The sequence below is a fragment of the Dryobates pubescens genome, chromosome 5 (assembly GCF_014839835.1).
Source record: "Dryobates pubescens isolate bDryPub1 chromosome 5, bDryPub1.pri, whole genome shotgun sequence".
In the NCBI taxonomy this organism is placed as follows: domain Eukaryota; kingdom Metazoa; phylum Chordata; class Aves; order Piciformes; family Picidae; genus Dryobates; species Dryobates pubescens.
In genome coordinates, this window is record NC_071616.1 from 20,221,140 (window position 1) to 20,235,077 (window position 13,938).

The 13,938-nt window shown below is 41.9% G+C and overlaps 1 protein-coding gene across 1 annotated transcript in view; it reads left to right on the forward strand.

Annotated features, from left to right (window-relative positions):
- Window positions 1-13,938, forward strand: part of SYNE2 (spectrin repeat containing nuclear envelope protein 2) — a 188,276-nt gene that overhangs the window by 137,488 nt on the left and 36,850 nt on the right. The window contains exons 92-101 of the mRNA XM_054161733.1: window positions 1,052-1,231; window positions 2,272-2,400; window positions 2,972-3,126; window positions 3,538-3,685; window positions 4,829-4,923; window positions 6,065-6,299; window positions 7,130-7,324; window positions 8,008-8,133; window positions 10,135-10,290; window positions 13,369-13,527. Of these exons, the coding sequence (XP_054017708.1) occupies window positions 1,052-1,231; window positions 2,272-2,400; window positions 2,972-3,126; window positions 3,538-3,685; window positions 4,829-4,923; window positions 6,065-6,299; window positions 7,130-7,324; window positions 8,008-8,133; window positions 10,135-10,290; window positions 13,369-13,527 (1,578 nt within the window). The remainder of the gene's footprint in view (window positions 1-1,051; window positions 1,232-2,271; window positions 2,401-2,971; window positions 3,127-3,537; window positions 3,686-4,828; window positions 4,924-6,064; window positions 6,300-7,129; window positions 7,325-8,007; window positions 8,134-10,134; window positions 10,291-13,368; window positions 13,528-13,938) is intronic.

Below are 13,938 nucleotides of genomic sequence, written 5' to 3' on the forward strand. Positions count from 1 at the left end.
ATGTCAGCCAAACAGGCTTTACATTTTCTGGAAGTCTTTGGAAAGTATTGCACCTGATAAGCAAGGCCTGACCACTAGAGTGCCATTAGTACCATAGAGCCTGTCCTGGATGCCTAGGTAGGACACTCAGTTTGTTGGGAGTTTTGAAAGTGGTGAATAAGGAGAATGGGGATAAGTGATATGACATATGAGGGAAGTGTATTTTAAAACAAATGTTCATTGCAAAACCGTATTTTAATGTCTCCACTCTTCTCTTCTAGGATATATTTGGAAAGATTATGTTTTTATGGAACTCTGTCACCACAGTTAATAAAAAAGTCTCATAGAGAGTAAGAAATGGGTTATTTAGTAAATGATTGAAGTGGCAGTTTACAATATGATCTGTTCCAAAGACTGGGGTTGGGAACTAAGAGCCATGTTGCTTTTTAGGGAAACACATCTGCTCTTTCCTGTCAATTAGAAGTCTGTGTTCATGACACACAGAAAAGACAATATCCAGTGGCAAATCCCAGGGAGGTTCATTGCTAAAAGTAAATGACTGTTGTCCAGATCAAAAATAACAAACTACATAGTAGCAAGTATGTGTTCTCCTGCTGTCTTTAGAATTTAATAGCATCATTTCTGTAGTAAAGGGGAACAAATAAAACCAAAGCCATAGTCCTCAGTCACTAATGGATCCAAGGTACTGGGATGTTTGTAATGTAATTTCTGCTCTTCAGGGTGGGCCAGTTTCTCCATCTACTAGTGTAAATCTATTCTGTAGGGAGGCATAGTCTGATTCCCTTCCTTTTCTGTAGCAGTAGTATCCCACTGCCTGAAGTCACTGGTGTTCCATTGGACTTTGAACTGTGTCAGTCCCAGCACTAGAATCAGCAGATACAATTCCCATTATCCTACAACTACAAGACTGAAGCTGAATTTGACACCTGGAGGACATCAACAAAAGAGCTTGGTTACAGCAATGAAATATACTAACTGGAAGTGGCACATGAATGGCAATCTGATTCATTTTCTGACTTTTTTTTTTTTCCCTTTCCCCTTCTCTCATCAGAATTTACAGCATGGCCTTCAAAACATAGCAGAATGCCATACTCAGGTTTCTTTGCTGGCTGATCAGATAAAACAGCAGGCTGGGACAGCTGCACAAGATGTCCTGTTGGAGAAGCTGCAGCCACTCCAGAGAGCATCCTATTTGGAAAAGATGTTGGAGAGGAAATTAGATGAATTTGAGGTATTTTTTTGAGTACTGAATTATCAGTTTGAGGTAAATGCTCCCTGTAGTTCTTGAACTGAAATAAAATTTCAGTAAAAATGACACTTCTTAATTTTGAAGACCAGATTCATATCTGTGTTCAGACGGAGGAGGGAGGGACCTGGATCCAGGTTTCACCCTATGATGTTCTGCCTCCAGGAGTGCATTAACTTCCCCTCTGCACAGGTATTCCTGAGAAAGCTTCCAAGCAAATGTACTGCTGTACATGTACCGGTATAAAGCTAGTCTATTCCTGTGAAAAAGTCTGGTTTCAACAAATTGTTCTATTCTACAGTAAGCCCAAACTCAGCACAGTTCAGTCACTAGAAGCCAGATATCTTTGTGAAGATGACATATCCCTCATATTCCCTGTGAACTTTTTGCTCCATGAAAAACTTCATTTCTGAGTAGTCATTTTCCCTGGTGCAGCCCTGTATTATTACCACAGAACCACTTATAAAATGTTGCTGTTTCAGTGTTCTTAGAGATGTGGAGCTTAATTCTTGCAGGAAAGAAAAAGCTTTCCCAGTGCTCTTCTCCCTCACCCAAAGAAACCAACTTACTGAACAAATAATTTTAATTGCAGCTCCAGTTATTCTCCCCACAGAGCTCATGTGAGCTGCATACCCTTGGCTGTAGGGCACATAGCATTAGGCCCTCTGTGTAGCTCAGGGGAAGCTCATGGTCACAAGTTCCTTCTCTCTTCTGATCTAAGTTTTGGCTTTCAAATTTCACAATAAAGCAAACAGCCCAAAGCTATGAAAAGGAACTGCAGACACCCCTGTTTCTTCCAGATAGATATGAATCTCTCAGGATTCAGAGACTCAGTTTCTTGTTCTTAGTTTTGCCTTAAATTTCCCTCTTATCCACTGAAAAAAATGGAAGAAAATCAGTGAGTTATATATTGGAGTTTGGATATAGCATGTGTTTATTTTCCTGACAATAGTGCTTATTGCTCCTTTCTGTATACTGATGTGCATTAAATAATAATTAATGAAAATATGCAATATTCACCCTAGTTCAATCTTTTACAACTGGAGGATTTCAAGAACTGCCTTGAAATGCAGGAGGGTCGTGTCAAGAAGTGCACAGATGCCTTGGATAGTCTCTGTCTGGAGGGAGAAACAGACAACTCAGAATTGCTCATGGTATGTTTGGATCCCCAAGTACAAAAAGATACTACTCAGATTTGAAGTGTTTGTAGGATTTCAGCTCTTGCCTACTTCAAGGAACTCTTTTGTGTTCTAAGTATCGTAGCTGCAGTACTTTTATCAGAGTAACTATAATCTCATCTGGAACACAAAAGACAACGATTCAGAAGAACTTTAGCTGTGCCTTGCAGACCAAATACCTGCATGGAGGGAAGGAAAATCGCATAGATTGAGGGTTGATGGGAGATTTTTATCTCCAGCTTTACTCTGGAGCTACCCTGTTGCCCTCATTGTAAGGTATGAAGTAAATCTACAAGTCCCAGCACTTGGATATCTGTTCAGTACTGCTGGGAAAAGGAGCCCACTATAAGACAGCAGTTAACCTTTTTTGTTTCCTATATTCTTTGAAGTTACCACTGAAATGTTGGAAGGTTTTTGGGTTGGCATTTTCAATGCATTATATTTGAATGCTTCCTACAGAAGAGACTTGTGTATTTCTTTGAGATGAATGAAAGGCAGTATTTTTCACAATTAATTTTGTTTGTTCGTTTGTTTTGGTAACTTCCAGAATCACACACTGGAGCTTGCTTCACTTTCTCCATGCATAGAGAGTCTGAATGAAGCAAGCATTAAGTTGCCACTCACTGACTTCACCCTGAAGAAAATGCAGAACCTGGCTCGGCAGTGGAGTCAGAAAACAGCAGCTGCTCTGGAACGCTGCAGGTATGAAACGCAAACATAAAATCACTACTACCTGTTCTCTTCTTTGTGAGGAAAATCAAAATTGAATTAAAGCATGAGAAGTTTTGCAATCTTCACTCAGCTTTCTCAGGGGCTTTCCCAATTTAATTCCTGTGTTTTCAATTTTCAATATTCAGTGGCTGTTTGTATTCCAAGTCATTTGAAAGAAGAGTCACTTGAAAGAAGAGTCTGGATGTTTGTAGGTGAAAAGAGTAGCAAAGTTCCAAGCAAGACCTTACTATGTTAGTATTAGCAACCACTGTGTTAGGCTTTAGGCCAAGATACCCAGTAAAACAACCAACACAATAGATTGTGATGGGGTTGGACTAGACCTCCAGAGCTCCCTTACAAGCCAGTGCATTCTGTGATTTTATGTTTTCATTTGTTTTGCAGTATGCTTGAGGAAACTCAAAGTGATGAAAAGAAATTCTTTCAGAAATGTGAGAAGTGGATGAAATTCCTAGAAAAAATGAGTGAGACCTTAAAAACAAGTATTCCAGGACGGTTTGAAGAACTGCAAGAGCAACAGAGAGTGTATGAGGTAAAGCTTAATCTAACAATGGAAGCATCTTCTTGACTGGTGAAGGTTGGAGGAAATCACTAGAAAGTGCCATGCCTTTTTCAGTTGAATCTGGGCAGAATTTTACAGAGCATTTCACTCTTGAAATGTGGCCAGCACTTATTCAAAGGAAAACTCTGAAAGGTGAAAATTCTTTTCCAAAATGGATGGAACATTTTTGTAGGGATCAGACCTCTAGGAGTGCATCCTGAAGTGCTGCTTCATGGAAATCATAGATTTCTCCAACCCTGAGGTTACTTGCCTCTTTTTCTGTCCCAGAGCACTTGAAGCCTGTGGCAAGTAACAGGCTACCAGATTCCAGAAAAACTGCATTTAAGCAAAATGTTACCAAGCTTAGTTCTGTTTTGACCAATTATTAGATTTTGCTGGAAATCTGACTCAGTGACATTTTTCCAAACACTTGCTGTTTATTATGGAGAGATGGTGCTTCACCTCTGTATGAAGGATCTGTTTAGAGGAGAAGGTACCTTGCATGCTAGGAGTAGCATGTGGATGCAGTTCTCAGCAAAGTGTCTATCTAAAGACTTTGTCTCACTGATAGGAAGATGGAAAAACAATCGTGGTAAATGGTAAACATCATGAACTGTTAGAATGAGCTTTGTGCTGCCACAACAACCCACAGCTTTATACTACTCAAACTTCTATGTATTCAGTGTTCAGTCTCTGCATGCTAGTGATCTTTTCATTAGGGTCTACAGAAAGTTAATTTTCTGTCTTTTATGTAGACTTCCCAATCAATTCAATAAACCTTTTCTTGTTGTGGTAACTTGTAAATTCACCCTTTCAAGTAGGTTTTTTTTTTGGTACCTTTTCTAGAGGTTTCTGTGTAGATTGCATTTCTTGTGAATGAGTCCAGCAAACATTAGGCTCCAGACCGCCTGTTCATGTACAGCTCCTAGGGGGTTCTGCTATCACATATGTGCAAACGCCTCCTGGTATCCCAGCAGTGTGGGATCTTTTAGGATGCCTTTGACACTAGCACTTACTAATAGAGCTTTAAACATCTAAAAGTAAATAAATGCTGTCACTGCAGAGGAGCAGGACCAGCTTTCATTGCAATGGTTGTTCAGTAAACAGTTACAGCTGTTATTCTCCTATTTTCAGAGGCTGCAAACTGAGGTTTCCATAAATCAGCAGAGATTTAATTCTATCATAGAAAAAGTTCTACCTTCCTTGGAATCTATAGAAGCAGAGAAAAGGTAATGTATTTGTTTTACTCCCTAAGACCTTTGTAATTCAGCAAATATGATCTCTTCAACAGAGTTGGTATTGCATCTTTGCTGTCATGAAGACACAACCCCAAAATTCTTGACTGGGTTTACTCTTTAGATTGCCTCCTGGCACACTTTGCTGTGGCAATGCCAGCGACAAGCAGTGTGAGCAATCTGGCAGTGCAGGCCTAGAGCCTGACATGGTGGTAGGCCATGCTCAGCATAAGTGCAGAGCCAGATAGCAGTGTAGCAAAACAGTGCTGTGCCTGCAGCAGGTAACTAAAGCAGGACACTGGTAGCTATAAACATAAAAAGTTATCTTGGGACAACAGGACATGCACCTGCATCAACAACCTCACGTGTCATTAGTAGTTGGACCAATAATCTGTAACAGTGCGATGTGTGGTCACTCGTGGGAACCAATGAAGCTATGCCAACAAGGCTCTCCGAGTTTATATAAGTTGTAGAAGTTCCCCTGATACGCACTTTCCTTTCCTTTCCCTTCTTCTTTGCTTTACTGTACTGTGCTATGCTCGCACTATAGTCCTACAATACGGGAACAATAAAGGAACAATATTCGATTGTATTGGTCGTGTGTATTGACTCCAATCTCCATCGAGTTACTTCGCAAAGATGTGAAGAGGTGCTATGGGAAGAACACAGGTGCCATGGCCAGACTGCATTTTGGATAGTAACTGTGTGTCCTGCCTAACAAAAACAACTTCCCCTGAAGAGGAGGCTTCCCTTGTGTTCTGCTCCCCTGCAGCTGTTGAAACTGTGGCTGTGGCTGAGAAGCTGCCTTCTTACACTGGGTGGTGGGGATGCTGCATACGAAGGATCCTTTTCCTCTCCTAGACCCTTCTAAACCCTTCTTGTTTCTTACCACAATAGCAGCAATGACTTGTATGATCCATTCTTACATCATGCAAGTAGGTTTTTGTATTTCTCAAAAAGATGGAAAATAGACAGCAGGGCTGAGCTTAAGGCTGCTTGTAGCAGAGCAGAGAGTTTGTTGCAATGTGGGTATTGTAGTTGGGATACAAAGCTGCAAACAGAAATCCAGCACTGTTCTTATGAAATGGAGCCTTGAGGTCAAAGTATGTTAAGGCTTAATACTTTTCTTTTGCAGAAGAGAGATTATTGCCAAAGTCACATTGATGAAAGAGCAGTGGCAAAAGGTTAGCTGGGTGGTTCAGCAGAGGAAGAAGGATATCGATGAACTCATGAGACAGTGGCAGCTCTTCAGGAGTTCCCTGCTGAGTCTCAGCAGATTTCTTGCTAATACAAACAGCTTCATCACAGCTGTGAAGAACCAGGACTGTCACAGCCTTTGCCAGCTTAGAAATCTAATTAAAGATTTCAAGGTACTGTACTTACTTTTCACAAATCTAAAAACTGTGTTCTTTTATTGCCTTGGAAAAGTCTTTCCTCTGCTAATTTTTAGTGTCTTGGTTTTTCATGCAATTATGCACTTCCTTGGCTTGTATGTAGCCAGAAACTTAACAGTTGCTAAAGGCAATCTGAAATCTTTCACAAATACTTTATTGAATGCTGCTTACATGGCTGAGATTTATTGTGTCCCACACACCTAATGCTGATGGATTAACACCTTAGCCCTATTCCATTTGGCACTTGCCCTATTGATTTCATCATTCTTTTCACCTGCTGTGTAGAGATGATTCTTTTTTTCAGTAGGTTTTGCAGGCGAGTGCTTCTGCTTTTCATTAGTGAGAGAATCCAGAAAGATTCCTTCCTCTCCAAATCGCCCTTCCTCCTGCTGTTGCTTTACAGAAAGAAACAATGATCACCTCTGCTTGTGCTATACTCCAGTTTGTGTTGTAGGCAGATGATTATTTTGGCTTACTTCACTTGGAGTATGTCATGATTAACGGAGCTGTTATCTTCGAAAAATTTGCCTTAGTGGTTGATTCTAGAGGTGCTGACAGAACTTGAACTACATTTTGATTCACAATAACTCAGACTGCTGCACCTGAGTCTGTGAAGAGCTATTGTGCCGTTTCATAGATCAGAAGGGATCTGGTTTTTTCTGAAATTACTCTTCCATAAATGTGAACAATTTAGTGCCCTGTGCCCTTTTTGAGTCTTCACTTCTTCCCAAGTGAAATGTCAGCAGTGGGCTTCTAAACCTTTTGCTAAGAACTGCTTGGAAACTTAATTTTTCTTTCTCTTGAAGAGTAAGGCAGTGATTCTGCAGAGGTGGCAAGCCATGTACTCCGTAGTCATCGATGCTGGGGAGAAGCTGCGCTCTGTCTCGGATCCAGAGACCAGTGCTGTTCTCCAGGAGGAGCTCAGCCAGTTACAGCAGAGCTGGGGGGACACCCAGGTGGAGCTGGAGAAAATGACACTGCAGCTGGCCAACACCCTACAGGTAGATGATGCTGTCCCCTGGGAGGAGCAGTACCTGCTTCTCTAGTGTTGGGTCTCAAGACCTTCCCTTCCAGTCCATGCCAGGGCTGAGCTCTGTAGCAACAAGGCAAATGCTGGGCAGCTGCTCTCTGTATTGAGGGAGGTGCCTGTCCTGTGCCATCAGGGCTTGTGGGAATCTAAATCTGTGGTTCCCTGCTTCTCCAAAGGAAAATGGGATTGTCATCCATTTGTTCCTACAGTGGATGCTCCCACTCTGGTTGTTCTCATGCTTCATAAGGCCTGGAGCTCTTCCCTGCTTCAGATGATGAAGCCTGATCTAAAATTGAGGTTCAAGGGTGTTAGCATGACTTTTTGCTCCTCCTGTTTCACTTCTAAACAGAAGGGGAGGTCATGTTTATTTCCTTGGAGCAATGATTGCTTTCATGGCTAGACAGCATGTAGCTATACCTGCTAAAAGCCTCTCAGGTGGGACAAAACAAACCTGAAATGCAAGAGAGGGCACAAGTTCTTCTGTAAATCCAGGCATCTAATTATTCTGAGTAGTGCAGTGTATCTAAAAGAAAATCCAAATTACCAGAGCACATGATTATGAATTTCAGTGGTTGAAGAGGCTGTTTTGTGATGAATCCATATGGTGTAACATGTCATGATACAGTATAAACCTTTTATAACATCCTTGAGCAGAGTTGGGACTCCTGTGAAAAGCAAAGCAAGGACTTAGAAAGCAGGCTGCGAGAGCTGAAGGAGAAAGTAAAAGATCCACTTCCGGTTGAACGCGAAGAGCTCTACAAAGCCAAGGAACATGTTAAGGTATTGAACAGCCATACAACAAGTCTTTGCACAACACCTGATCCCAGTGAAATTGGTTCTCCCTCTTACTTGCACTTAGGGACACTGAATTTCTGTCTTTTATGTCCTGATTGCTGTCAATCTGAAAAGTCCAAAGAAGATTACAAGAGTAGTAGTAATGTTTAGACTTTTTTCCTTGCCTCTGCTTCCTATTCTTGAATTTATAACTCAGCAGTTTTTTAAAGCAAAGGGAAGAATGTCCCTGATCTCAGCTCACTTGGCTGCTCTCCTCACAGCCAAATCTCTCTTTTTATTTTCCAATCCATTTTGGACAGGCAGTTCCTCAGAAAAGAGACCTTGTAAGTCTACAAAGCACCACGCAGATGTGAGAATAATTAGAGTAGGAAAATTAAGAGTACGGGAGTGGCAAAAGCCCTTGCAGCACATAGTGCTCCATGAAAATTAAATGGCAAGGGAAGCTTTTCCAAGGGATAGGAGACGTGTGGTCTGGGCTGGTCAGTCTTTCATCATCCTTTTATTAAGTGGATTGTTGACCTCTGCAGTGGGAATGAATAAGTGTAATAACGAGCTAAGGCTTTGAACTCATTATCAGCTGTCTAAAATCTTCTTTGTGAGTGCTGGCTGCCTTCTACTGCTAGGGCAGCAGTTTTACTGTAGCCCTGAGTTACTTGTGAGATGATAGCACACAGCTCCTGCACGAGAAATTCAGCTGGAGTGGTGTCAGGGTCAGACAGTGACAGCGCAGTTCAGCTCTTGAGTGTCACAGTGAAATAAAATGGATGACCAAAATGGCTTGGGGAAGAGAGACTTCCTTTCCTCTCCCTGCATTTCACTCTTCTGTGGAACAAAGCTGTTTTTTCCTCAAGCCTGGACATTACATGGGCTGTGAAAATGCTGTGAAATTTTATCATTGGCTCCATTAATGCAGGGATTCAACCCTTGTTACGATAGATAAATGCCTGTGTGCACTTCTGTAGGGAGTAATTTGTTGTGAGCTCAGGTGAATTTTATTCTATGGTTTGGTTTGGGTTTGGGGTTTTTTTCTGATTTTTTTTTCCTTCTTTTTTTCTCCATTGTGGAAGCAGATCACATTGTTTTATTGTTATTATTCAGCTAAGTGACTGGATCAAAAGTCCAGTGAAAATGCTCACAGGGCTTGGACCCAGCACTCTGCTCCTGACAAGAAACACAGGGGTTTTCCCTCTAAAATGAAACAAACTGGATCCTTTGTGGTTTATTGTTGTTGGGTTTTGTTTGTTTGTTTGTTTGAGGAGGCAGTGACACTTCCCAGCAACTGCCTCACAAAATGAGATTTAGTATCTTGTGTGTACAGCATCATGTTTCCAAGCTGCATGCAGCGGTGTCTCTGCTTTTTAGGTGACAATTTTAACACTTACAAGGAAATCTATAGCCTTGTTATCAAGAGGAGTCTGAGAAACAAAGCTGAAAAGAGAATGTTTCTGTGAATGAGCAGATTAAAAGCTCCACAGTTTTGACAAATCCGATCAAGTGCTTGTGAAATAATACATTAGAGAAGGAAACCAATTTTATTTTTTCAACATTTAAATAAATAACCTGAAACTGGAACAAATGCAGGTGGGAAAACAACTTAGCCAAAATCAACTTAAAAAATCCCCAACCAAACAAGCCCCAAACCAAAAAGTCTCAGGGAAGCAGGCACATTCCTTCCTGGATGTGAATCCCCAAATACTACCCTGGAGCTATGGGTAGCTGCAGGGGGTCAGGCAGTGCTTTGGCACTTCTGGATGCAGCTGAGGCTGATGCTCCAACCAGTGCCTCAGCAGCAGCTCCCCCGGGGCTCCAATGGGCCCTGAGCCAAACACACAGGGACCCCCAGTCCAGTCCAGCCAGCAAGCGCTGCACAAGCTGCTGTACATTTCCCTCCTCTCCTCCCCCACAGCCCAGGCAGGGATTAAGGAGCAGGTTTGGAAACCAGAAGAGCTTAGTGCCAAGGCTTGTTCTGGGTGCATTTCCATGCAGGAGCTGGAGCAGTCGTTGGCAGACTGGGCTCACGACATGAAGGAGCTGCAGGCCATGAAGATGGAGCTGGCTCATTGCATCCTCACCGAGGACATGATGGTGCTCAAGGAGCAAGTTGAACATTTGCACAGGCAGTGGGAAGAGCTCTGCTTGCAAGTAAGTCTTCACCTCCTCTGGGGTTTTGTAGAATACTCACAGGGCCTGACAGCAGAGGGAGAGCTGGTTAGCAGATGGGATTTCTTTAGTGGTTGGCTCACTTTTGTAGTCTTGGGTGGGAATGGGGCTCCTCCTTGTCCAGCTGACCATGGCTGAAGTTTGCCTTTGTTTCCTGGGCACAAACTGCTGAGATTTATTTTTGGGGTTTATTTGCAAACCTTTTGTAACTAGTGAGTGCCTGAAGTACACAGGGCTCAGATGCAGCTGTTTGCTGAAATAGGTGGCTTTGTTCTGGGCTGCCAAAGGGACAGGCAGGGAGGGGTTGGGGGTGGGAGAGAGAGGGATAAACACAGGAATTGCCTGAAGGCATGAAACAAGGAAAGGAAGGGGGAGGTCTTTGCAACTTGATGTTAAAAAAAAAAATGCTAGGAGTCCATAACAAAAAATGCGTTAAAATGTTGACTCTTTGGGTTTAAACACCTGAGAACTGACTCGCCTTTTGTGTAACAGTAAAATACTGTGAAACATTTGCATTCTCTGTGGCTTGTTGCTATATTAGATTTAATTTTAATGTTGCATGTAAAGTTGCTGGGGAACATTTACCAGCAAAGTCATAGGAACCTGATTCATTAGGTTATTATGCAGTTTGAATGGGTGTTTACTTTGTCCTGTTAACAGGACTGACAGAAGTAAAATACTTGGGGTCTATTGTGGATAGCTCTACATCCTAGCAAGCCCAGCTCTTTATTGTCAAGTCAATAGCTTTTATTGTACAGTTCATAAAGAGGTATTGAAGTGAGTTATTATTTCATGCCTAACCTTACTCAGGCAAAGGTAAAGCAATCTCGATGGGAATGTTGCTGGAGTACTGAACAGCTATGCTTATTTCAGTAATGTAGGTGTGATTAAATAGTTTTTGGGGTGGAGTTTTTTTGTTTGTGGTTTTGGATTTTGTTGTTGTTGGTTGTTTGCTTGGTTAGGTTTGGGGTTTTTATTTGGGTACTTTTTTTGGGGGGGGGGTGTTGTTTTGCTTTGGGTTTTTTTTTTTGTTGGTTTTTTTTTGTTGGTTTTTTTGTTTGTTTGTTTTTTTGTATTGCCACAAGAAAGCAGATTTTTCTCATCTTAAACTGGATGGTTAATATACAATCAGTGTCATTCGTTATTGTTTCTGAACTCTGAAAATTATTCTAGAGACACGTTAGCCCCCTTCTGAGAAATACAGTCCATTATTTTTCAATCAAAATGCCTGAAATATTTTCCTCATAGCAATCTGTAGTTAAGCTTATAAATGAGAGCACTTAGTTGTTTTTCCTGCTTTGGTAAACTGCTGGTGGCTGCCATTTCAACTGTGGTGCACAGCCTGAAAATTAAGCTCTTTTTTTATATATCCCCCACTACAGTCTATCCAAGTAGTGATTTCCTGTAATAATTTAAGTTCAGATTTTATTCAGAAAAAAAATCATTCAGTCTGTCTTGGAGAGAAGAATGGGATGACATTAATACAACTGTGTCAGGCACACAGAAATCTGTACTGGGAAGAATCAGTTCAGTGCTGGATGTACTGAAATGTTTACATAGCCCTAATGAGCCTCCAGAGAGCCTGCACGGAGGCTCAGTGCTGGACAGGAGGGTAGAGGAGCAGACTGTATCAGTTCTGCTGCCAGCATGACTGCTTTGTTTTGGCTAACAAATGAGAGGAGTAAAGATGCATTGTGTGGAGAAAAATCTGCAGTATAAATGCAGAGAGGTGAAAGGCTTTTGAGAGCGAGATGTGGCTGCAGCTGTCACGGCCACGGGAGCAGGGCAGCCAGATGCCTGTGCCAGACTGGGCAGGGACACAAACACACTTACTGAGCAGATGCACTCAAGGGATTAGCCTTTTCATAGCTGCCTTTGCAAGGTACATGTAGGTCAAAGATTTAACTACTGGCATCAGTAGAGGCCAGTCCTAATGAATGCTAGTGTACAGGTTGAGCCTAGGCCTTGATATTCCTTGGGAATAACAACCTTTCCCAATTTCTTTGGGAATGCTAAGTTTGCTCCTGCATCATGCTGTGGGTGCAAAATGGAGCTGATACCAGGGCAGTTGGTCTGATGCAGAAGCATTCAAAGCAGTGGCTTGAAGCACTCATGTTCCTAGAAGCTTGTCTGAGATTTTTTGCTTCATTACTGGTTTACTCCCAGTCTGTATAGTGTAGCCATCCAAAAGATGCTTCCTGTTCTTAAAATCCTGCCTTGCCCTGTGCTTAGCAGCCAAAAATGGAGCCAAAAGCATTTCAGGATTTAACAATGGTTTTGCTGGTGTAGAGAGTCTCTTTTTCCACCAACCAAGTTAACTTGTCTCTGTACATAGGAGATGCCACAAGTGGTAGAGGAAGAATGAGGGACATAGCCTTCATATCTCTGAGGCTGAGGGTACAAGAGAGCATCACAGAGCACAGCCCTTTTAGGGAGACTTTCTGAGATCCCTAGGGTCTGCAGGAGAGGCTTTTCTGTTGAGAACTTTGGAGATTGTTTTCCAGTATCCCAAGGCAGTGCTTTTCCTCATTCCTTTGCATGAAAGATTTAGAACTCGTGTTCCTTCCTTAAAGAATTTAGAATTTAAAGGACGGAAGCTATATAGTGGGAGGTCACCTGGTGCCTCCTATTTTGATCCTGATATTACATGGAGCTGGTCCCGATTCCACCCTACACACTTACATGACACTGAGGTGTATATAATGAAGATTAGGTAGTAATAGATATTTCATATTCCTTTGTTTGGTATTTTCAGTTTTTCACTGAGTAATATTTAATTTTTTTATTAGCTCATTATTTATAAAACTGTCACTCCCTTTAATTCTTTCCTCTGAGGGAGAGAATCTGGTGTTTGCTAGTCAACCTTTGGCCCTGCTATCTAAAATAAGATGTAATAACAATCTGCTTGCTGGCTTTGAGAAGAAAGCTAGATGTATTTGATAAATGCTCCTACAAAATGGAAGGTGATCAGATGCAGACTAGAAATTAGAAGGCTCTTAGTTGCTGTTTTCCTCCCTGAGCAAGATGTTGCCAGCAGTTAATGTGTGTGCCCATCCATAGGTGTCTCTGCATAAGCAGGAGATTGAAGACAGGCTCAATACCTGGATTGTGTTCAATGAAAAGCATAAGGAGCTGTGTTCCTGGCTGGTGCAAATGGAAAGTAAAGTGTTGCAGACTGCAGATGTCAGCATTGAGGACAGGATAGACAAATTGCAGAAGGTAAGTAGTGACACCACTTTTCTTCAATTGCAGTCTGACAGCTCATTATAGAGACATCCTTCCTCATTTCTTCCTTGCCTCTCAAAAGCAGGCTGTGATATAAACCCAGCAAGTTCAGGGTTCTGTGAGAAGATAAGCTTTTCTAGCATAGCTCTTCTTGATGTTCAGACTTGAAGCATGATGCAAAAGAGAAATGCCACCTGGCTGCATTTAGGCTTGGCGTGTGATGCATGTGAGTTTCAGTGGTGGGGAACTGGCTTGTTGGGTACACATAGACTTACTGTTAGGGATCTGTGTTGTCCTGGGAGTGTCTCAAAGCTCTCATCATTTCCACTCATGTCAACAGTCATGAAACTGGAAGTAAGAGGACAAAGAAGCACAAGGGTAGGTCAAGGGTGAACAACAAATTAC